The sequence below is a fragment of the Lepidochelys olivacea genome (assembly GCF_965140295.1).
Source record: "Lepidochelys olivacea isolate rLepOli2 genome assembly, chromosome: 13".
Taxonomy (NCBI): domain Eukaryota; kingdom Metazoa; phylum Chordata; order Testudines; family Cheloniidae; genus Lepidochelys; species Lepidochelys olivacea.
In genome coordinates, this window is record NC_140423.1 from 20,806,664 (window position 1) to 20,828,843 (window position 22,180).

Sequence of the window (22,180 nt, forward strand, 5' to 3'; positions counted from 1 at the left end):
TACATTAACATACATGTGACTTGCTGTCTTCAGTCAGCAGTCTTGTTGGGGTGCTACAGGGAGCAGCAGCTGGAGGTTAGCTGCAAACCAATCATTCCCTCATCTGCATTCTATTGTGACATGGCCAGCAGGACGGCCTGTGCTCACCCACTGAAGAAGTAACGCAGATGGGAAGAGATGCTAAAATAAGCAGCAAGAGCCTCTGGCATGGAGCACATCAAGCATGTTGTTTATTTTAAAGGAAAACCAGCTCCATCCAAATGTGTCGGGGGAGGGAAGATTCCCCTATCAAGATCCAGCTTCTTTCCAAAGCTTCAATATACACCCATGTCCCCATTATCAGCTGGAAGAACTATAAATCAGTGAGGGATGTGATTATCTGCAGGCTGTGCATCCAGGATGAAGCAGCTACTAGTGTTAAGGTCCAGCTCCAACCTGCATTAACATTTAGATGACACAAAAAGAAACCCAGTTTTGTAGGAGCAGTGCTAGTCAGCCCTCTCCTTTTTCCTGTAGAGCAGCAAAAGGAATTGAGATTCAGTTTGCTGGTAGATCCAGCTGCTTTAATATTTGTACATAATAACCCAGCTCCACTGCTAGTAGACTCCAGGGACTTCACATTACCCTACGCACGGAGCTTGTCTATTATATGATAGAGCAGAGTTAATTTTTGCATGCCTTCTGGAAGCCCATTCCTAGCAGGGCAGAGGGATTCACTAAGGCTGTCCACTCCCCCAGGGGTTCATTTGCAAGGAAGGAGTTCTTGTCTCAGCAGACTGTGATGGATTCCAGAGGGCTGAGTGTCGCTGGCTAGAGACATGCTGTTGAGAAGGGCACTGGCTAATAGTCTGATGGGCCGTGGTAGTATAATGCCTGGTAGAACTTGCTTCCTTGAAAATTTAAGCTGATGGATTGTGGGGGGGGGGGGGGGAATGGAGGTTACCTAAAGAGAGCGCTATTGTGGGCCAGAGGCCAGCTACCCAAGTAGTGTAGAACATCCTAGCTCCATTAAGGTCAATAATAGATATACCAATGAGTGCCAGCTAAAGTCTGGCCCGAGATCTGTAAGAGGTGCTCAGATATTACAGGGCGGCGCTCATGTTTGTTACAGGACGTGCAGTGGCATGGAAGGCTCCCCACTAGTGCACACACAAAAAGCCGATCTTTTCATTCATACACAAGATACAACGCTTTTTTAGTGAGGTCTGTGTGTTTAATCAGACAAACTGCAAAGTATTTACACCAATATCAGAGTTTCAAAGAACCCCCGTGTCCCCCTCCACAAATCTGGGGACTTGAGGTTTTTCCAAAAAGTTTTATTATTTAAAAAAAAAAAAAGGAGGGGGGGAAGAACTAGATAGTTAGACACTCAAAAGGCAGTGGGGTGGGGAGCAGGGAAGAGAGGCAGATTACTTTGTTCTCTGCATAGTCAGCAGCCGGAGATTTTACAAAACACTGTTAACAAGTTACAATAGCAGAAGAATACCTTCTACGGTGTTATTTATTTCCCTGAATCAATGCAAAAGAGCATCAGACTCATTAGGTAAAGAGATTCCTCTTCAGTTTATTGGCTTAAAAAGTAAAATTGGCAAAACACACTGGTGCGAGAGGACAGTCTCCCCATCCTGCTGTCTCCAGGGTATTAGTGGGTTCCAACGCCAGTATCCAGCCCTGAGACATGAGAGGACCTAGGGTTTGTCATGTCCACACATAGGAGGGTTACCCTGCTCTACCATACTCGAGATCATGCACAGTGGAGAAGGGTTTACTCTGAACCTGGGACAAAAAAAGAATTGAAGGAATCCTGCTCTATTCTTCTTCAAAGCTCGCCAAAGACAGGGAACAACAGCATCCCGTGTTCACTTACATTATTGATAGTCATTATTGCTACACCAGCTGTGGTAAAATCAGACAGAGCTGGAAACAACCAGTATTCAAGTCATTCCGTTCCCCCATCTTTCTTTGAAAAACGTACATATTGAAAAAAAGTCTTTTCGGGCTGTACAGCTGCCGTTGCCTCCCCTCCCCAGCTCCCGCCAGCCTGCTGGGTTTCAGCATATTCCAATTTTTGTTTCTGGAGCAACGATTTCTTCTTGGTGGTAGGTGTGTAAAGTTATATCAATTATACAAGCATCACTGGCACAACACACGCTTAATGTCCCCTCCCCCACATACACTTTCTCTGCATGTTAGAAACCTTACCAAAAATGGGGACGGGAACCTGATCTCGCTAGAAATGAGGATTTCTCCCCAACTGCTCAACGTCGGCAAAAAGACACAGAACCTGACAAAGGGAGCGCGAGTCCTGGCTCATGAATGCAGCAATCTCGCCACAGCAACTTTTATGCTGTGCAGAAAAACTAAAAGGTCCAAGTCCAAAATTCATTTAAAAGACTACAGAAGATTAACCTTCTTCCAACCAAGAAAGGTAGGAACTTTTCTTGGAGAGGAGTGGAAACTCAGCTTTTTCGAGAGAGAAGGAGAGAACCAGGTTTAATAAATTAAGAGTGAGATGCAGGGCTGGGTTTGCGTTTTCATCAGTCCCATTTTCCCTGAGCTCCTAGGGGGGAAAAAAAAGAAAAAAAAATGCCTAAAAGGAAGATTCTTGTTTGGGTCACAGCATTTCTGGGAGAAAAGGAACCACCCCTTCCACCATGCCCAGGTTTGGAAGAGAATGGCCGTAAAGCTAAATTTCTAGCTGCATTTAAGGGGACAGGTTGGGAAGTCACAATGATCTCATCCCTCTGCACCTGCTTCTCCCCTGCTGGACTGGGAGGGTTTTATTCTGAGAGGCCAAGGCTGGGGCCACTTCAGTTAATGGGAGTTGTGCCCTGGATTTCCGTGGGGCCTGTACATGGCTGCAAGAGCTCAGGAGAAGGCGGCTTCCAAAAGAGTCTATAAGCCAGGGTGGAGTCACACGCCACCTAATTTTCTGACCCTAATGATTTTTAATCACAAAGTCATACCAGCAATACAGACCAGATACGTGAGTTAAAGATGATCTATAAATACCAGCACGGTTAGACTATCTCCCAAGGTTGCTTGCATTGTAGTATGACCAGCAGAGGTAGAGGGGACTGAAGGACAGATCCCATTGAAGCCAACAGGAGTTTTGGCACAGATGGCTGCGGAAGGAGGATTTAGCTCACATGCAGCCAGTCATCTCCATGAATGCCCCATGACACTTCTCTCACCCCACTAGCTTCACCTGGGGGATTCACCACTGCTGCTAAGACATTTCTGCAACTTGCGACTGTGATACACAAGGACCTGGCACATGGTGGTGGTTTGGCTCAATTGCCCTAAAGATGGGGAACAATCCCAACATTGGAAAAGCATTAGGGTCATGGAGGAAGAAAATGTATGGAAAAATACCAAACCCCATTTTGCTGCAGACCCCATCCTACAGGCTGGGGTGGTCGGGGGGGGGGGGGCGGCACATCAGAATCAAATCACTTGCTTCCACTTCCAATGTCATGCGTAGCTGGGCCTCCTGCTTTTCAAGGTTTTTTTTTATCCCATGTGCTTCTGAGATTTCACTCTCCCCAGCTGGCATTTCTGCAGGGGAAGGATTTGTGCCTGCCCAGCACTCCTTACCACCCCCCCAGAAAAGAAGAAGTTCTCCTCCGCATCAAGAATGGGCATCTGAGCCAGACCAAACCCAGCCTTGGGCAGAATGGATCATTTCGAGCCATGATGCCAGCCTACAATTCTGGAGTCACTCTCAGCCAGCGTGCCAAAGCGCCCCACAGGGCAGATGCCACCTAAAGGAAGCAATTAGGAGAGCACCTGTTTGGGACAGCTAAACTCTTTGAATAATGCATGGACTAAGTGGGCCACACGTTGGGCTTAGAGCACGGTCCCTCAGTTGCCAAAGGGATTTGGTCCGTGGGGATTTTTGGCACACTGAAGAGCATCCAAAAATACAGACAAAAACAAGCGAGTGATGACAATAACCAAAGCCTTGCGGGCAAATGGCAAAGAATTCCAGTTACATCCAATTGCAGACACGAGCGTTACCTTAGAAAAAACACATGCAACTAATTCAACAGGCGAGTCGAGGGCTATGTACAAAACCAGGCTATTTTACAGCTCGTTAGACATTCTCCCTTTTAAGAAGCCATTACCCCACAGAAAGCTGCTGGGCTTCCCCAGTTGAACAGCGTAACTTTGCTACAAAGAGGCAATTGAAATAGGGCTTCGGTGGCTGCTTGGGTTTTCTAGTTTGTTTAAAGAATCACCCATTATGAGGGGAAGGCAGGAGCGAGATCGGTCATTGAAAACGGTCAAACTCAGAAGCATTTCCAGCCCCTGTATGTGGCATAGGAGAGGGCAGTCCTGCGGCCCCCTTCTGCCACCCCACCGAGCACCCTCCCTTCGAGAGGTTGGCCAAGCGCATCTCGGTCCTGCTCCAAGGACGGGCCCACACCACATGGGGCTTTATGACTGGAACTCATTTAGAACGAGGAAATCCTTAAGGAGAGAGCAGATGGGACCTCGCCTGGCGTATTTGGAGACCTGGGCCGAAGACCAGCCAGCTGTCTTGGCCAAGGATGGGGCAGTGTCTCTCGCATTCTCTCCTGTCTTTGGCACAGCACCTGCCCATTAATGACACTTTGCCCACATGGGCACCATTTGCTATTCCACCCACCTCCCCGTCTCTCTCATTCGGACATTCCAGGTCCACCTCAAAGAGGGCTAAAAGCAGCGTGGAGCCTTTCTTCTGCAGCCAAATGAGAAGTGGGCCTGCTGTTCCTTTGGCAGGGCTTTGGCCTCACCTCCAAAACGGGGGTGCACACTGCCAGCACGCAGCTGCATTAGGGCACCTTACTAACAGGGAGGGAGCCCCATGACATTCTGGAGTTCACGAGAGTTGAGGTTTCCTCCCTCCTTCCACCACTGAAGAGAGTGGTCCTTTTGCTTAGCACAGTCACTGAAAGGCCAGGCTCATTCTCCATTTTAACACTTCCCGCTGTAGATCTCAGCACAGCAGTCCTCCCTTGTCCATTTGGGACCAGTATCTGAGACACAGATCATTCATTTGCAGTGTTGTCCTAGAGTGCAACTAATGACCTGCATTCAAGTGCTGGGCCAGCCCAGCTCTTACTGCCCTGCATACAATCCATCCATCTGCCTGTCAGCTAAAAGCAGATGGAGAGTTATCTCTTGACCCGTGGCTACTGTAATCTCTCCTGCACCATGACTAACTTGGCTGTAAATAGCCTATTAGCTTCTCTGTCAGGGTAAGGGTCACCAGAAAACTCCCCTTGACAGCAGCTTGAGCTAGAACTGGTGTCTGAATCTGCCTTCCACCAGATCTCTCCACCTGAGGAGACAGCAGGAGAGAAGAGATGATCAGCAGTGATCTGGCAAGAAGGGATTCCTTAGAGATTTTAACAACTATATACACACAGGGCAAAGCTTGCAAACTTAAGTCTGCTGTTTATTCACAAGCCTGATGAAAAAATACAACCAGCCACTTGTGTGTTAGCTGCTGTCAAGGCAGCCTCTGCTACCTGGCTGCATAAATACAAGCATGGAAGCCACACATGCACCATCAGAGAGCGTTAACTGGGAGCAACAAGCTGTTTGCTGAAGAAAGTACATAGGATCCAATCCCACAGAGTGCTGAGCAACCTGAGCTCCCAAGGATTTCAGTGGGAAGTGAGGGCTCTTAGCACCTCACGGAATCAGGCCCTTCCTCCTCCCTTTCCCCACCAAGGCTTAGAATAGAGATTTTGCAGGATTTCTGCATTCAGGGGCCCAAGGCCAGCTTGCAGCAAGGGCACAACTAGGCCAGACACCAATACACAATGAGGCAAGGAGGTTGCTTCCCTACCTTACCATGCTGCACACAGAGCAGGTACAAAGATCTCACCAGGATTCCAGAAGATCTCAGCTCTAGCTGCTGAAGAATGGGGTTGAGTAGAAGCCCTGAACTAGTGATCTTCCCCATGGGAGCCCTTTCCCAGACCCTCACCTGCACCCAGAGAAAACAGCCATGGAAGCTGGGCTAAAGCAGGAGACTCCACAGTTTTAACTTTTAGGCAGGGTCTGGAGTTTAGGTGATGCCCCCTGTAGCTCAAGACCTATTATGGAGTGAAGATGGAGGGGAAGGCCCCTCTGCTCTCAGGCAGAATGGAGACTTCACCTCTACCCCAAATGCATCCATAAGTAGTTCTTGAAACCATGCCCCCATGGAATGGGTGATGCTCTCCCAAGCTCAGCAGCCTGCGGAGGATAAGACAATGGGGCATGGCCAGGGCCCCAATTCCCTAGGTAAGCCAGCTCCACATCAGGCCTTGATTCAGACAAAAAGAGCCCTTTGCTGGGCAGAGGCTTTCCTGACTGTGGCAGAGCTGGCATGAACACCAAAGTGTCCCAAGAGTGACCGACCCTGCTTCTCTGGCACTATAAACCTTGGAGTAAACTAAGATGCAACTGAATGAGTGGAATGAGGAGAGGTAGGGAGGGTCTGGCTAGGTGTTCTCCACATGTGCTGCTTAGGGTGGTGGCTGGAAGACCAGGGGTACTTCATTGAAGAATACCCCTCAAACAATAGGGGGTTGGCAGCAAGGGTAGGAAGAAGGAGGGGTATCCTGCCCCATTGGCATTTGCCTTAGTGTGTCTCTAAGAAGTAGTCATCTAGATTAAAGGTTCCCTTTGCTGGGTCAGATGAGACTGGAAGACAGAAACCTGCAGCTCATGATCTAACATGGTCCTGAAACAAGTCAGAAGTCACTAGCACCATGAGCAGCAACACTGAACCCCAATGCAGCTGCATGTGCAACTCAGCCATGAAGTCCTTCTAGCTCTCCAGTAGAACCTCGCCCAGGGAGAAAAAGTCACCTCAAGAGCCTCCAGGTCTATATGGCACAGTCAGCATCCCTGATCCAAACTCACTTGTGCCTGGGACCTGCAGCAAGGCAAGGGGGCTGGGGCTGGTGTCTCAATGCCACAGCCTTGCACACCAGCAGGATGGGGCAGTGGAGACTGAGTCATGCGAGCACTGAAATGTGAATGTCCTCTCTGGAAGAGTCTCTCAGTCTGAAACCACAAACACTCCTGTACCGAACTGCAGACAAGTCTGCTCTGGGAACAGGCGTAGGGAGCAGAGAGGTATGGGGGAACCTTGTGCTGGTTTAAAAGAAAAAAGAGAAAGGCTGGAAGCTGCATGATCGGAGATTGAAAGGTGTCCATCTGTAGCACTAGCATCCAGTCCCAGCAGATCCAAGCGTTCCAGTGAGGAAGTCTAGGTCATTGTTAGACAGAGGTTGTCTAATGCCTTTCATTGCACTTCAGAACTACTAGGAGGAAGACCCCTGAAGGTCCCTCCAGCTTCTGCACAAACCTTCCCTCCTGGGTTTCTTCTGGAAAGGCTCCTTCTCCAACCCCCAGTCACTGCACACAGCCAATTCCCTTCAGACTCATCTCCAGGTCAAATGACCACACTTTGTTAAACACAGACCATAAATCAGTAATTAGTGATCAGGAGAACCCAGCCCCCCTCCACCTTGCGGGGCTAAAAAGCACCTAGTGCCACCCTCTGGGAGAAGGGCTAGTCACCAGAACCAGACTCTGCAAGGAGTTCCTGAGATGCCGCGTGTCTTGTGACATGTGCGTGGACACACCAGGAGGAGAGCAAGGTCTTTGGCACCAGGAGCCATCCCCAGGTCTATAGGTTCTCGCCTGGCTGGTACTGGGGCTCTGTCGACGTGAAGTAGTCCTCCAAGAAAGCCTGCAGGTACTCGAAGGTGGGCCTTTCCTCTGGGTCCTTCCTCCAACACTGGCACATCAGATCGTGCAGCGATTCGGGGCACTCTGGAGGACAGGGCATCCGGTAGCCACGTTCCACCTGGTCCAGCACTTCCCGGTTAACCATACCTGATAGCCAAGAGAGGGAATAGTGAGACATACCAAGGCTAGCTGACTTGACTAAAATCATGTAGCTAGTCTGTGACAGAGCTAGGAACTGAACCTTGATCTTCTGCTAGCTAGATCTTCCTCAGCCCTAAATACAGCCAGTCACTCACTCCAAGCATGAATGGGAGGAGAACTTGATCCAAGGCAGGCGGTGTGGGGCTTGACTCAAGGCTCAGAGAACGTCTTCTTCCAAGTACAAGATCCCCTCAGGTCTTTCCCACCATGGGGAAGGCCTCATTATCCACCCCCATCCCTAATCAGTGGCAGAAACCCCACAGCAAGTTTCTCCATTGAGGAGAGGAGCCTAGGAGTCACCATGGCAACTTAGACAGAACACTACTCCATAGATCAGCTGGGATCTGCCACAGCCGGAGCGGATATCAGAGCCTGCAGTGGCCAGCGACTGCATAGGACCTCTTGGTGTCTACAGTCGGTACCTACTCTTACCTGGGTATGGCACTCTGCCCTTAGTGGTCAGCTCAGTCAAGAGGATTCCAAAGGACCAGACATCTGACTTGATCGTAAACCTGCCATACAAAGCAGCTTCCGGGGCTGTCCACTTAATGGGGAACTTGGCACCTAAGCAACAGAGATAGAAAATAAGATTCAGATGCAATCACCCTGTATGTCCACTAGAGGAGCCTACACGTGGAGAACGGAGGGATAGTGATACCACAATGGGTGTGAGCTGAGAGCTACTCTAGGTGGGAGGTTTCACCAGCCGGACTTGCAGACCTCCATTCAGAGGACTAGGCTACAGAACTAGCACTGGAGAAAAGTAATGTCTGCCCCATCTGCAGTCCGTGGCACTAGTGATTGTGATTGCTTCCCCTCTCACCCCTTACAGGGACAGCAAGTACCTTATTAAGTTTCATACCTAGGCGGGGACAGAGCCTGCATCAGGAGTAAGTCTGAGCATAAGATGGGGTCCCAAGTCCCATCCCCTTCACTTTTCAATAGCACCAGCAGGGAAGGGTGGGTAGAAGCAGGTGAACGGGAGTTAAAGTGCTGGTTTAAAAGTACACAATATGGAGCAGCAGGGTCACACCATACACATCCGAGTACAGGAGTGAGACTGCAGACTCCTGAGGAGTGCTGGATCAAGAGCCCTGCACAGCTGTGTCCCTCAACACCTGCAGTCTGAGCTGTAGCTGTGCAGACTCCCTCACCGGCTTGGGACAAGGGATACTTCAGCCTTCATGCCCTGTTTAAGTACTTGGCACCTCTGCAGAGGCCACCCGTGCCAATGGGGCAATCTGCAGGGAACCAGACAGGCCCACAAACAGTGGCTGGAAGGAAACAATTTTGAGTCATTCCTGAGCTGGGCTGGGCTGGACTTGAACCTAGGAGCACATACCAATGGCTTGTGCCACCTTGCGCTCACCTGCCCTGCTCTGCAATGCTAAGCAGTTTGGGCCTCACTCATTTCCATTTTCCACAGCTTCCTTTGACACCCGCACATAAAGGCAATGCGCACCCTCCCACTCCCCATACCTTGCCTGGCTGTGTATTCGTTGTCCTCAATCAGCCGGGCCAAGCCGAAGTCGGCTACCTTGCACACCAGGTTTTCCCCCACCAGGATGTTGGCAGCTCGGAGATCCCGATGGACGTAGTTCATCCTCTCCACATATGCCATTCCAGATGCGATCTGTAGCCCACACATGGGACAGTGCGCAGAGAACGTTAGATGCTACAGGACACAGTTTGCCCAAACACTAGACCTCACAACTGTGCTCATGTGAATGCAGAGCTGCTTGCAGCTGCACTCTGGGCATGGTAAACAGTTGGCACTCCAGCAGCATCCTGGGAGGCTCTGGCTGAGGTGGAATGGAGGTGGTAAAGTGGCAACCCAACATCAGCCCGGGGGCTGGGCCACACTGAGCTGATAGGACTTGGAAGGGTCTTGGAGTTATTTTGCAACACTTCGTCAGGCCAATGCAGGTTTGTGGCCATACATAAGACACCGATGGGGGAGAAACAAAAGCCTGGCAGTGATGAGGGATTTTCTTCTCCGAGATTCTATGTGAAATACCGCACAGAGCCCCAGACTGGGGTCCTTTTCTATAGCAGCCTTTTCTATAGCAGGTCAGGGCAGTAAAACCTGATAGGACCGGTCCAGTGGCAGGAGCCAAGCTAGGGACGATAGCTGCTTTTTGTTTCTGTGTATGCACCATAGACTCAGGGCTACAGATCTAGCACAGGATCCCTCACAGTTTTCCGGAGTACATCTCTAATTTGGTGACCCTCCAGAGCCCTATAAATCTGCTTAGGGCAGGCTGCTATTGACCTTTCACCACGGAGGTTGCCATAACACCAACAGCTGCTGGCAAAGACCCCAGAAGGTAGGCGATCCAAAGTCTAGCACTTTATGGCTCTGGCTGTGCCCTGACCAGCCAGTTCCCAGGCCTCGCTTGAGAGCGCAATTGTGGCAGAGAAACAGAAAGGAGATAAGGGCAAGTGGGACAGAGGCCCTCCCATTCTGAACAGATTCTTCCTCTCTTCCCCGCCCACCCTGCCCCCATGGGATTGCTGGCTTTGGATCAGGTTATCCCCAAATTCAGAGGACAAGGACATCTGAGGCAGCGCCTCAAACTCTGGAGGGCATTTCACTTTGGTGCTAGTAGATTCCTGTTGGCCTTGGATCACACTCATGAAGGCTAGTATGATGGTCCTGTCCTCTCTGGCAGCTGGAGCCCCACACCCTACCCAGACCAGGCCCGAAGTCCAAGGGCCACAGCAGCCAAGAAGATAAAAGGGAAATTCAAACTGCAGCTCTCCATTGAGCCAGACCCACCTGAGCTGCCATGTCCACCAGCTGGGGCAGCCGCAGATACTTGCCCATCTCCCCCTTCAGGAAATCCAGTAAGCTCCCTAGGGTGGAAAGGCACAACCATCAGCTGCAGTTAGGAAGGAGCAGACACCAGACTCTCGGCCACTTGATGGTGTTTGAGCAGAATAGCAAAGAGGTGTCCTCATGCAGCTGCCCTTGGAGTTAGGAGATGATGGGAAGGGGGTGGGGTGAGGAGTCTTGTGCTAAGCCAACCTGTAGCCACCTGGGATTTCATTGCTCTACATCCACTTGGAACACCATGGCAACAGTAAGGGCAGAATCCAAATTCTCCTGCTCCAAAAAGCACAGTCCCCTGCCTGCTGAGCTGAAGACCAATCTGTTAGCGGGATGGGGCCTATGACACATTGAGCAGCTCCGGTTCCATCCAGGAGAGGGCAGCAGAGTGGGAACATTGTGAGGCAGGAAGTTCCAGCCCAGAACTGGGTGTGGTTATTCCTCTCTTCACAACCTGTGCCCTCCCCCTCCTCAGTCAGCTCCCAAGCAGGCCGTTTCCTTACCCCTCTGCGCTCTAGTGGGCCCCAGCTCCCTTAACTCTATCCCTTCTAGTCGGGAACACTGCATATTGCCCATGGCAGATGCCGCCGGTAAATCTCCAACACGCCTCCTATGGAGGAATGGGTAAGACTGCTCAGCTGGCTAGGTCTCCACCTCCGCCCACTAGGATCCGGCTTTCCATGTATGGGAGCACTATGGAATCAGTCTTAGGGGAGAGATTCCTTCCAGCTCCCTCAGGTGGCTGCATCTTGCTGCTGCCGGTGGCCAGTGCAGCTTGCCCTACGCGCTTCTCTCTGCTCACACAGTAGGTTCAGTTTCAAATAGGAAGCAGTTCCTCAGTTATCAGAGCCTATGACTGCCCCAGCCCTATCCCCTGGGTGCCAGGCACTGACCTTTGCTCATGTACTCCGTTACAATGTAAATGGGCTCCTCTGACACCACCGCATACAGCTGAACCAGCTTCTCATGTCGGAGTTTCTTCATCACCTGGGCCTCCTGCAGAAATGCCTCTGGAGACATGGTGCCGGGTTTCAGAGTCTTTATGGCCACCCGGGTGGTGCCATTCCAGGTCCCTGGAGCAGAAGCCAGAGACAGTTTATGAAGCAGCCCCTGGCGGATTAGGCGCTGCCTTTACAGGCGCTCACCTAGCACCCCGCCTTCAGGGGCGTGGTGCCCAGCACCCAGTCACCCCAGCACAGCCGGATTATGCCATGACACACTATCAACAGGATGTGCAGGGATGATGCTGCACCAGGCGTGGAAGCCCAAGTGCATGAGCCTGACTAGCACAGGGAGAGCTGCGGACTTCACCGCGCCCCACCCGACTTCCAACACATCAGCATTCCTTGGCCAATGCTCAGTGCACTGGCCACAATCCACGGGTCTCTGCCGGTGCTAGAAGTTATTCCCTCCCATCCCATTTATACGGCCTATTTGGTGGGCAGAGATGCTCCCTCAGAGTGCCCTGGGGGGCACTTTCAGCGCTGGGGAAGCTTTGCATCACTCCAATGGTGGGAGACACCAGCCAGGAAGGAGAGATTACTCAAATCGCTGCAAGGAATAACGAAGGCTGAAATGCCTATTCTCTCATCCAGCCCTGGCTGTCAGAAATCCAGCTGGCTCATTAAGAAGTCAAGATGAGCAGACACTCCATGGCCCAGGCACCTGCTGCCGCTGCCGTAGGCGTGTGTGTTTGGAGGAATCCTTACCCATCCACACTTCTCCAAAGCAGCCTTGCCCCAGTTTCACCTCCAGTCGCAGAGACTCCCTGGGGATTTCCCAAGCATCCTTAGCAAGTCCTTGAGTTTGGGGCTTGGCAGTTGGGCACACGTTTGTGAGACGGTGGCACAAGCCATCAGCATGTTCTGGCAAGGGGGAAGATAGACAGGCATCGGGGGAGTTTAGATAGACGGCATCTTCACCAGAAGTCCTGCCAGCCTCAAAAGCTGCAGAGTCTGTTCTGATCATCATCCCTTTCCTTCTTACTTAAAATCCCATTATTTGGCTCTTCTCCATTTTATTTCAGTGGGAAGGGTGCCTGGGACCCTTTTGCCTAAAGTGCTACAATCCATGTGGAAGACAACATCCCCTGCCCACTTCAAATGGGGCCTGCCATTCACTGCTTACCTGCTAGGCATTTAGGCCATAGGTCTCTAGGGGGTTGTTCTCTGCATTGCAGATGGGAGGGAGAAAACGGTCTTCCTTCCTTGATAATTTCCCTCCTAACATCTAGTATCCGTCTCCCCTGCTGAGATGCGCCATCTCCTTAGGAGACAAGGGCTAGAGAGGAGGGAGCCTCACGTTTACTCATTCTATCTAAAATCACCAAGTCTCCTGGCATCCTGTATGTTTTCAGGGAAGTGGAAACAGACCTTTGGCTTCTCTTTTTGATTGCTCGACCTGCCAAAATGAAGGCCCAGGCCTCTCACCCCTACCACAATGCAGCCCTGGGGCTTTCTACACTGGGGATTTTTTTATTGGCAAAGTTACCCATCATTGCTAACAATGGTGCAGCTGCGTCAGTGGTAGCTTGGAAGGAAGCACTAAGATAGAAGAGATCAGCAGCCCGGTCTAAAAAACCTGATCAGAGCAAGTCTAGAGTGACACAGTGTTGAATACCAGAAGCTGCAGGAGCCTTGTCCACACCAGGGTCCCACCACTGCAGCCACTTAGGGAGCTGCACCAATCTTCTCCCCCCTCCCCATTGCCAAGAGGGAGGCAGACAGAGCCTCAATTCACATGCAAGGCGTACATCTCTGTGCCTCCGTACACCCCCCTCGGATGTCTCTATCTCCTTCTCCCACTCTCAATGCTGTGCTTTTACCAGGCTGTTCCACAGGTCCCATACACTCGCCCTAACCTCCAGCAGCCTCTCTCCCCTCCTTCAAACCCAACTCTTGGGGCAATACACCCTCTCCTCCATCACTACTAACCCACAGGCCCTGGTTTTCCTGAGTGGCTGTCCCAGGCCTGGCTACACTTTACTTTGCATAGGCCATAAAGGAATGCAGGGCAGGGAATGGGTTCAGCTGCATTCTGTACAAATGCAGGGCGCAAATACTGATCTCTCGACACCTACTGGAGTAATACGCCACCAGCTGCTGCAGGTTGTTGAACTGCGTGCGAGAGGTGATGTAGAAGCCACCACTGTCCAGCTTGCGGATCTTGTAGTGTTTCACGTTGAGCCCCTTGGCGTTGTCAAAGTCAGAGACCGAGAGGCAGTAGGCACCTGTGGGGAGAGCAAGTGCACCTCAGTCCTCCTGCCCTGGTTATGCCCAGGCCCTTGAGGGAACACTCCAAGAGCAGCGGGAAAATGACTGAGTAGGGTACATTAAAAGCGCATGTCTCCTTCCTCTGAGGTTTATAGAAAGGGAATGGTGGGGTCGGGGCCTGGGCAGGGGCACTCATGCTCTTTAGAGATGTAACTCGGTTGATGTGTCATTCTAAGACTGGGACAAGTTGAATAACTCTAAGGTAGCCAGTGTGACAGAGTAAGACAAGGGGAGAACCAATGCAAACAACTATTGGTTGCACGTTGCTTTCTCCCTGGTGCTGTACAGCCGCAGGGCATGGGAATACACACAGCCTTGCGTACAGTCCCATCCCGCTGGGAAGCCTTGATCCTGTGTCCCTGGAAGAGATTCTGGACATGCCAGTGCAACAGGACGGCAACTTCACAGCAGGACCATGGGGAGGGTTGGGGGAAATCGAAGTGTAGAGGCATCATGTCCTTTGAACAAAGCAGCAGGCAAGGCCAACTCCAGTTATGTTTGCTGAAGCAGTGAGGCTGTCAAGCGCCATAAGCTAACCAGTGTGGGATCAAGAGAATACTTGGAGATGGGAGACCACCACAGAACACCTAGACACTAAGGCAGTAATGCTGGTGATTTACTGCCCTGTCAGTGCCAAGCCAGTGTCCCAGCGTGGTGCTAGGATGCACTGTGGGGCTTGTCAGAGATGTCATGGATGAAACATAAGACCTGGCATTACGCCATCACAGGAGGTCCAACGGCAGTATAAGATGGGGTTATTCACCCTCAGTGTCTTGGGAGAAGTGTCAATTCGTGTGTTTACATTCCACCTCCCTAAATTCCCCCCTGCAGTTTCTCCTGGATACTGTTCCCTCACTTCCAGCAGTACTATACAGCAGTTTAGGAAAGGTGTTCCCAGATAGCACATTCCACCCCAGAGTTCCACAAGATCACACGTATCCATCACACCTACTCATATAGGTGTACCCCTGACTACTTCTCTGGCCCATACAGCACGTAATCTTTGTGGATTGGCTTAACAAGGCAGCAAAATGAGACTGGAGGGGAAGAAACGTGAAATGAGTAGCACCAAAATGAGGAGTACACAAAAGGGCAGGCACAAAAACCAGCCACTTCCCTTGAAATGGGGACATTGCTCTTCAGTGGAACGTACAGGGAGATGCACACTATTTTGGTGAGGTGTCTAGGATCAGCTGGCCCTGCCATCACCTCCCTGTGGGGAAGTGAGAGTAAGAGGAAAAAGGTGCCTCCCTGTGTGATTCCTGGATGCGGTATGAATAGGAAGAGACCCTGCTGGCTTACAGGAGCAAAGCTGCGAGGGGAAACAGCTGGCAAAAGGGAACATGACCTCTGGAGTCTTGCTAGGGCTGGTTGGGTTGGCAACAGGGCAAGCAGCCATGTGAGAGGAGCAAAGATGAATGCACGACTGGGGAAGGCTCCAGATAACAACAAAAGCAACAAAGGAGGAATCTGCCTCGGCAGGAACCAGCCGAGTCCCAATCACCAAAGAGGGGAATAGCTGGATTGTGGGAGCTGGAAGGGTGGGGAGGAGAGCGAGCAACCGGAGGGCTCCAAGCCCCCCCTTTCTGAGAGGAAGTAAGAATGTGCTGCGCTGCCATAGTACCTCAGATGGGTCATTGCTAGATACGAGCGTGACAGACCCCTCAGGCTAAAAATCATGTTTAAAGCCAATCTCAATTTTCTTCATCAGCTTCTCAAAGGAAGGGCCCAGATTAATTCCCAAACCCCAACCCCCTCCAGTTTTGGAGGGCATTGGATTCTGGAGCTCAGTGGGGGCTCCAGCTCAGCTCTTCATGCACCGGCCCAGCACTGCCATGTTTAGGCTGCCAACGCTTCAGGGGATGGCTGGTGCTTTATTCATATAAACTGTTTTCACTGGAATAAAAAAAAAAGAAAAAGAAAAAGATCATGCTGATTCTAAGAATTATTGAAGTGTTTTCAGGAGCTCCCAGACCTCCATTTGGGGTGAAAATTTGACCAGTGTCCTGTTCATTAACAGAAGCACCAACCCAAGTGTTCAAAAATGATGACTCAGCCCCCCCCCTGCAAGCCATAACATTTTTAAAAATAAAAAGAACCAAAAATCTATATGCCTTCTGATTCTTGAACCTTTGGGGGTGGGTGGACAGGTGGAATGGAGAGGAATCACATTTTCCAGTTTTTCTCCACAACCAGGAAGGGCTAATAAAACCACAAATGTTTAAACAAAATAACAACACCACATGACTCCAGGAGCTGGAGCTTCATTGTGAGTCTTGCAAGGGTGGGGCCTCAGGGCAGAGCAGGGGTGGAGTATCCACCCAGACAGGAGGAAGTCAGTGCCTGCGTTTCTTCTCACGCACTCCTACAAACAAGCCTGTGAATTAATCAAGCTATTATGGCTCCTATGGCCTGAGAGGGGAGAGTGTGCACGTGTTATTTCTATTTTTAAATGTCAGGGGGAAACGGGGGCTCCACCAGCACCCAGAATAGATGCGGGCACTCTAAGCAGGCAAGCAGGGTCAGTCCTGGTGAGGGAGCGGTTTGGACTCATTTCAGGGCAGAGAGGCCTCCACACACAAAAATAAAATTGGCAACTTGCATGACCTAGTGAGCTACTGGCAACCTGCTCAACAGACTTGTGCCATTGTGGAGCATCGAAAATCCGCCTCAATACAATCCAAACCAAGACGACTCTCAAGCAGTGAAATGTTCCAGGCTTCCTCTTTTTATTGGTTTAAATGGATTTTTTGCAGCAAGAGTCAGACAGACAGACTCCCTAGAGCAGGGGTGGGCAAACTACGGCCCACGGGCCGGATCCGGCCCCTCAGGGCTTTGGATCTGGCCTGTGGGATTGCCCCCCATGGTCCCTGGGGCTCCCGGAGCGGAGCGGCAAAGCATGGGGCCCCGGCAGGCAGATAGGGAGCCTGCCCTGGCCCTGGTGCGCGCCGCTGCCACCCTGGAGCCGCTTTAGGTAAGTGGCGCCGGGTTGGAGCCCGAACCCCTCCTGCACCCTGCCCCCCCAACTCCCTGCCCTAAGCCCCCTGCTGCACCCTGCACCCCAACCCCCTGCCCTGAGTCCCCGCTGCACCCCTCCTGCACCCCAACTCTCTGCCCTGAGCCCCATCACACCCTGCACCCTAACCACCTGCCCTGAGCCCCCTCCTCTGCCCCAATCCCTTGCCTGCACACTGCACCCCTTCTCACACCCCGCACTCCCTCCTGCACCCCAACCCCCTGCCCCGGACCTGCATACGATTTCCCCACCCAGATGTGGCCCGCAGCCCAAAAAGTTTGCCCACCCCTGCCCTAGAGCCCTGGCCTAATCCTTATTTGGGTGGTGACCCTCTGTTCACATAGGTTCACCCGGTCGTTGAAGTGGGGGAAGTTAGTCTGAACTTCCCCTCCTGAACATGCTTTCCTGGAACTTGGGAGATGCAGAGCCAGGAACTGAGCTGCTGCAGACATCTCATGTGACCTTGATCAACTCCCTGGGCCTCAGTTCTGACTCTGCAAAATGGGGATAATCTCCCTTCTTCTAATTCTTTAAAGGCTAAAGCCTTCCCATGTTGTTTGTACAGTGCCTGCCACACAGCCCTTGTGCAAGGCTTGGGCAAGATCTCGAGGCACTACAAGCATGATGACTGCGTAGCATTGCCACCTTCCACCCCAGAGATGAGTGCACAACGGAGGAGGGGGAAGGGAGCCTGCTACACATAGGCTGACTTGGGCTACGCCGCGAAGAAAAGCCATGGAGATGTTGCAGCTCTGGCAGGAGATCGGGCTTTGAAGCCTAGGGATGGGGGTAGCTCCAGCCCACGTCTACACAGTTAATTTTTAATTCAGTGACCTGACCCCCCACGAGCCAGAGTCTGACCCAGGCTCCGAGACTCTCTGTGTAGACTCTCGCTGAGCTAGCTGCAGCAGCACAAGCAGCAATGAGCAGTGGCACGGGCTAGCTGCGAGGGGGACAAACCCGCTCCGGACCCCATGGGTACGAACTCAGGGCAGCTCGCCCGTGTTTCCACGGCTACACTACTTCTCGCGCACTAGCTCAATGAGAGCCAGGGTGAGCATGTCGACGCGCCCAGCTCCAAGCACGGACGGAGCCTACACCTGAAGCACATGGGACTCCATCTAGATGGGAGGTTGCTACGTAAGTTACTATATACCCCTTTTATACCAGTCCTAAACTTCACCATCCCACCCACCATCTTCAGAACATCTCACGTCAGCATGCAGAGAGCTGTTTGGGGCCTTGGATTGCACGCTCCAAACCAGCTTGGAGACAGCACCAGAATCCACTCATGTCAGAGACACAACATTCAGCCCCCCCTCCCCAGTTATCTTAACTAAATACCCCACCCCCAAGTCTCAATCTCTGTCTGACTCAGAGCAATTATGCTGCTTGCACTGAGTGCACCCAGGTCAGAGCAAAGCTGATGAAATCTTAGCAAGCACAAGCATGCAGGGCAGATGTAATTCACAGCCAGGCTCTCTGCCGATGCAGAGGCCACTGCTGCCCGGATATAGGCTAGCCTGCTCCGCCCCGCAGCCAGGTCCTCACACAGTCTCCATGAAGCAGCTCAAGCTCAACAGCCCCTGGCACAATAGGAAGGAGGGAACGGCAGAGTTCCCCGTTGCTATTGGTTACCCAGCTATTCCCAGCTCAGTGACCCAGTTTCTGCACAGTTCTCCTGGAGGGGAAAAAAAATAAAAGAGGCGAGCACAAGATCGGAGACTGTTTACACCAGACTTTTCAATCCCACCCAGCTCTCAGCCAATCGGCTGGGGAAAGAGTCGGGGGAACCGCCCATTGGAACAGGCTGGCTGAGCAGGGACAAATTAAAAGCGCAAGGGTTAAAAGCAAGGTGGTCACCGATTAAGGGTCACCTTGATACAGGACAAGGATTCTGGGTGTACTGCAGACAGGCTGCCCATCCAGGCATAGGATAGGGGGCACTTTAGGGGTTGTGCGCACAGAGAAGTGGGGGCCTCTCAGCAACTCCAGCTAGCATCTCCCCATTCTATCTTTGTGAGAGGAAGCGCAGAGCCTGGGGAGACGCCTGGACCCAGCAGACTGGCCACCCCACTGCCTTGTGCCTCCAGATCCTGACAGGAGCACCGTATAGGGATGGTTCTCCAAGACTTAACCACCCCATAGGCCTTCATCATGGACCTAAGCGCCTGCCGGGGATCCAATTACCTTTGGTGGTTTCACTCTCCCTGACCAGGAAGGTTCCTCGGGGGTTCTCAGAATTGAGCAGGAGCCGCTCCGACTCCCGGCGAGTGATCTTGCCAAAATACCACCTGGAAGAGCAAGCAACAGATCAGCACAAGGAAAACCCCCTGGATTTAGACCCTCTTCATTAGTGCTACCACGTTTTAAAGAGGGATGCCCCAACATCCCCTCCCCCACAGCACTGATTGCTAGAACCAAGGGTTGCATTAACAGCCAGAGGCATTCGTCAGAGTTCTCAAATCCCAACAGCCAGGGATCTATTCGGAAAGATATAATTAGGTAAACAGCAAAAGCCTCTCCCCTCCCACCCCTCCAGAGCAATTCTGTGTCATAGGCAGTCACTTGTCTTTTTTAATTCAGGCGTCCCCCAGGCATCCCAGCCTAGTGTTACTCCAAGAACTCTGCCCCCCGCCAGATGTGGAGCAGAAAGCGGGTGTTATTTTCACAGCACAGTGCAGGCTGCATGAGTGCCTGCAGCAGTGTTCAGATGGGAGTCTGTGTGATTTGGGGTTAGCCCTGTCTAGCCTTCCAGCATGGTGTGTGCAACCCGTCAGGGTAGATTTACATAAAAATTAGTGGTGCAGCCAATTGCACATGCCTAATTTGCACAGACCACGAGCGTGATTGCATACACAAATAGGGCCACTGCGGGTGCAAATGTGCCTATTGGCATGCTGCCCCTAATTTGCATAAGCAAATTAGTCAACATCTTGCATATGCAATTAAATGCCTATTTGGTCTAGGAAAAAAAAAAATCAGATTCTTTAGGGCCACATCTACTACACAGGCCATCCCTGGGCAGTTGCTCAAGACGGGTTTCACTGTATATGGCACAAAAACATATCTAGTCTTAACATTTGGCTTTGAGCATGTCTGAGGAAAACAACAAAATGTTTAACAGAGTGGCAACCTCAGAAAGCCCAAAGGCCTTTAGGAGGCTACAAAACATGTCGGAAAAAAATATACTTGGCAGGCTGTTTGCATTGTTCTTTTAAACCGTCTAAAAAGATTTCAATTACTCTTCAGCCTGGATGGAGTCTGAGGGTGCGACATAGTTACTGGGGATGTAGCCCGTTTGTCCTGTCGTGAGGGAGTGAGCCAGCCACCAGTCTCCTTCCCTGGAAGAGAAATAAAGAGAGACAGACATTCAAAAAGAGGAACTTCTCTAGCATCTGTCAACCAAGAGTGGACTCCCTGGGCTGGAGGTATTGCCAACAGGCAACCCAGCCCTTTCAGGGAGGTCACTGGCACCAGGGTTATTTCCAAGCTAGTTCTTCTGGATTGTTTTGCTTAGGTCACTGTTGGGTGCCCACAGCTTTACTGAACTGGGAGATGTTCAGAGACCCAAAGCTACAATCAGATTGGATTGAAACTGGATTTAGAGTCAACAGGGCAAGGGACAAGCTCTCGAAGGTTCAGGGCGAGTTAGTTCAGGTTGGGGGCTGGGGGCTGTGAGCCCTACTATATGTCCACCTTCCCATGTTTCCTGTGGTCATTAGTAGGGTTGCCGAGTCTCCAGGATTGTCCTGGAGTCTCCAGGAATTAAAGATGAATCTTTTTAATTAAAGATTGTTGTGTGATGAAACCTCCAGGAATACATCCAACCAAAACTGGCAACCCTACATTACAGATGAGCAGAGGAATTTGTTAGGCCACAGAAAGCATCACTCTTTGCTCTCAATATTATTTTTACCATCAACTACAACTGCTCCCCATGACAGTCACTAGAAATTCACCTTGAAGTACCCTCTCCAAGGGACCATTAGAACCCCTGGGGGCAATAGCCAAGCTGGCAGGGGAACTAATAACAGAGCTTTGCTCACAAAGGGCTGAGTCTAAGGTGCCGAGCACCTGCAATTCCCATCAACACGGGCGGGGGGGGGGGGGAGAGGATTTACAGTTGCTCAGCACCTTGATTTGGCCCTTGTTCTTTTGGGCTTGGATTTACTGCACGAAGCAAGAGGCAGAGTGCAGAACCCTCAACAGGCAGAGCTTTGGAAAGGGGTCTGTCCCTCCACAGCCACAAGAATCTAAGCATTTGCTTAGATATAGTCACTGACCATCATGACAGCCATGGCACCAAGTGCTCTAGGAAATATATTGGCAACAAGGGTCAAATTGCTCCGGTATCAGGGCACCCCAAGTTAATTCAGAAATGCCATTTGACCAGAGATTCCAGTGCGGATACCACGTTGATCCCATAAGGCATGCGATGGCCACGGTCACTGTGCGATCACTCTCACATACACACTCCACAGGTAATAGCCTTTTAAATAAGGAAACTCCTTACTTAAAAAGGCACATCAGATACCCATTGAAAATACCTTTGGAGCCATCTGAATTTGAACCAATTCTGTCTGAAGTGTGAAGCATTGGAAATCCCAGAGAGCAGAAAGAACAGGGAAGCAGAGAAGGAAAAGAAAAAGAAAAAGAAAAAAGCAGAATGACTGTGATAATAAAAAAAAAGTGTGCCAGAAAAGACGGCCAAACAAAGGAGACTTGTTTGTTATATGCAAATCACATAAAAGCAACAAGGAGGAAGAGAGGAAAAAAGGGGAGGGACAGAGCGTGAAAAATAAATGATTGAGGCATGAACGTCACTTAGCAGGGCTTGAATGGCACTGCCATTTATTTTGGCGGCAAAACTCCTTTTGAATTCAGTGGGGAAAGGACGGTCATGATTGGCGTCAGGTTTCATGTAATCTCTCCCTATCAGTGATCCTGTATGAGGCGCTTACATGATTTGGTGAGGGGCTCTTCCAGCAGAAGTGGATCCAGGCACAGGTGCCGACTCTGTTCTGTGGGGAGAACCCACGGAAAAAATAGAGGGTGCTCAGCACCCACCAGCCACAGCTGTTTGGCACAAGATTGGCAGCTTGGGGAAGGGCAGAGAACAGC

General features: G+C 51.2%; 1 protein-coding gene across 3 annotated transcripts in view; it reads right to left on the reverse strand.

The window, feature by feature from the left end:
- Positions 1-1,176: 1,176 nt before the first annotated feature.
- SRC (SRC proto-oncogene, non-receptor tyrosine kinase) overlaps positions 1,177-22,180 on the reverse strand; it is a 72,318-nt gene continuing 51,314 nt past the window's right edge. For all 3 annotated transcript variants that reach the window (XM_084645553.1, XM_084645555.1, XM_084645554.1), the window contains 9 exons: positions 20,302-20,400; positions 19,247-19,350; positions 13,848-13,997; positions 12,478-12,633; positions 11,662-11,841; positions 10,718-10,794; positions 9,418-9,571; positions 8,371-8,502; positions 1,177-7,884 (listed from right to left, as the gene is read on the reverse strand). In XM_084645553.1, coding sequence (XP_084501679.1) covers positions 7,676-7,884; positions 8,371-8,502; positions 9,418-9,571; positions 10,718-10,794; positions 11,662-11,841; positions 12,478-12,633; positions 13,848-13,997; positions 19,247-19,350; positions 20,302-20,400 — 1,261 coding nt within the window. In that variant the 3' untranslated portion in view covers positions 1,177-7,675. The remainder of the gene's footprint in view (positions 7,885-8,370; positions 8,503-9,417; positions 9,572-10,717; positions 10,795-11,661; positions 11,842-12,477; positions 12,634-13,847; positions 13,998-19,246; positions 19,351-20,301; positions 20,401-22,180) is intronic.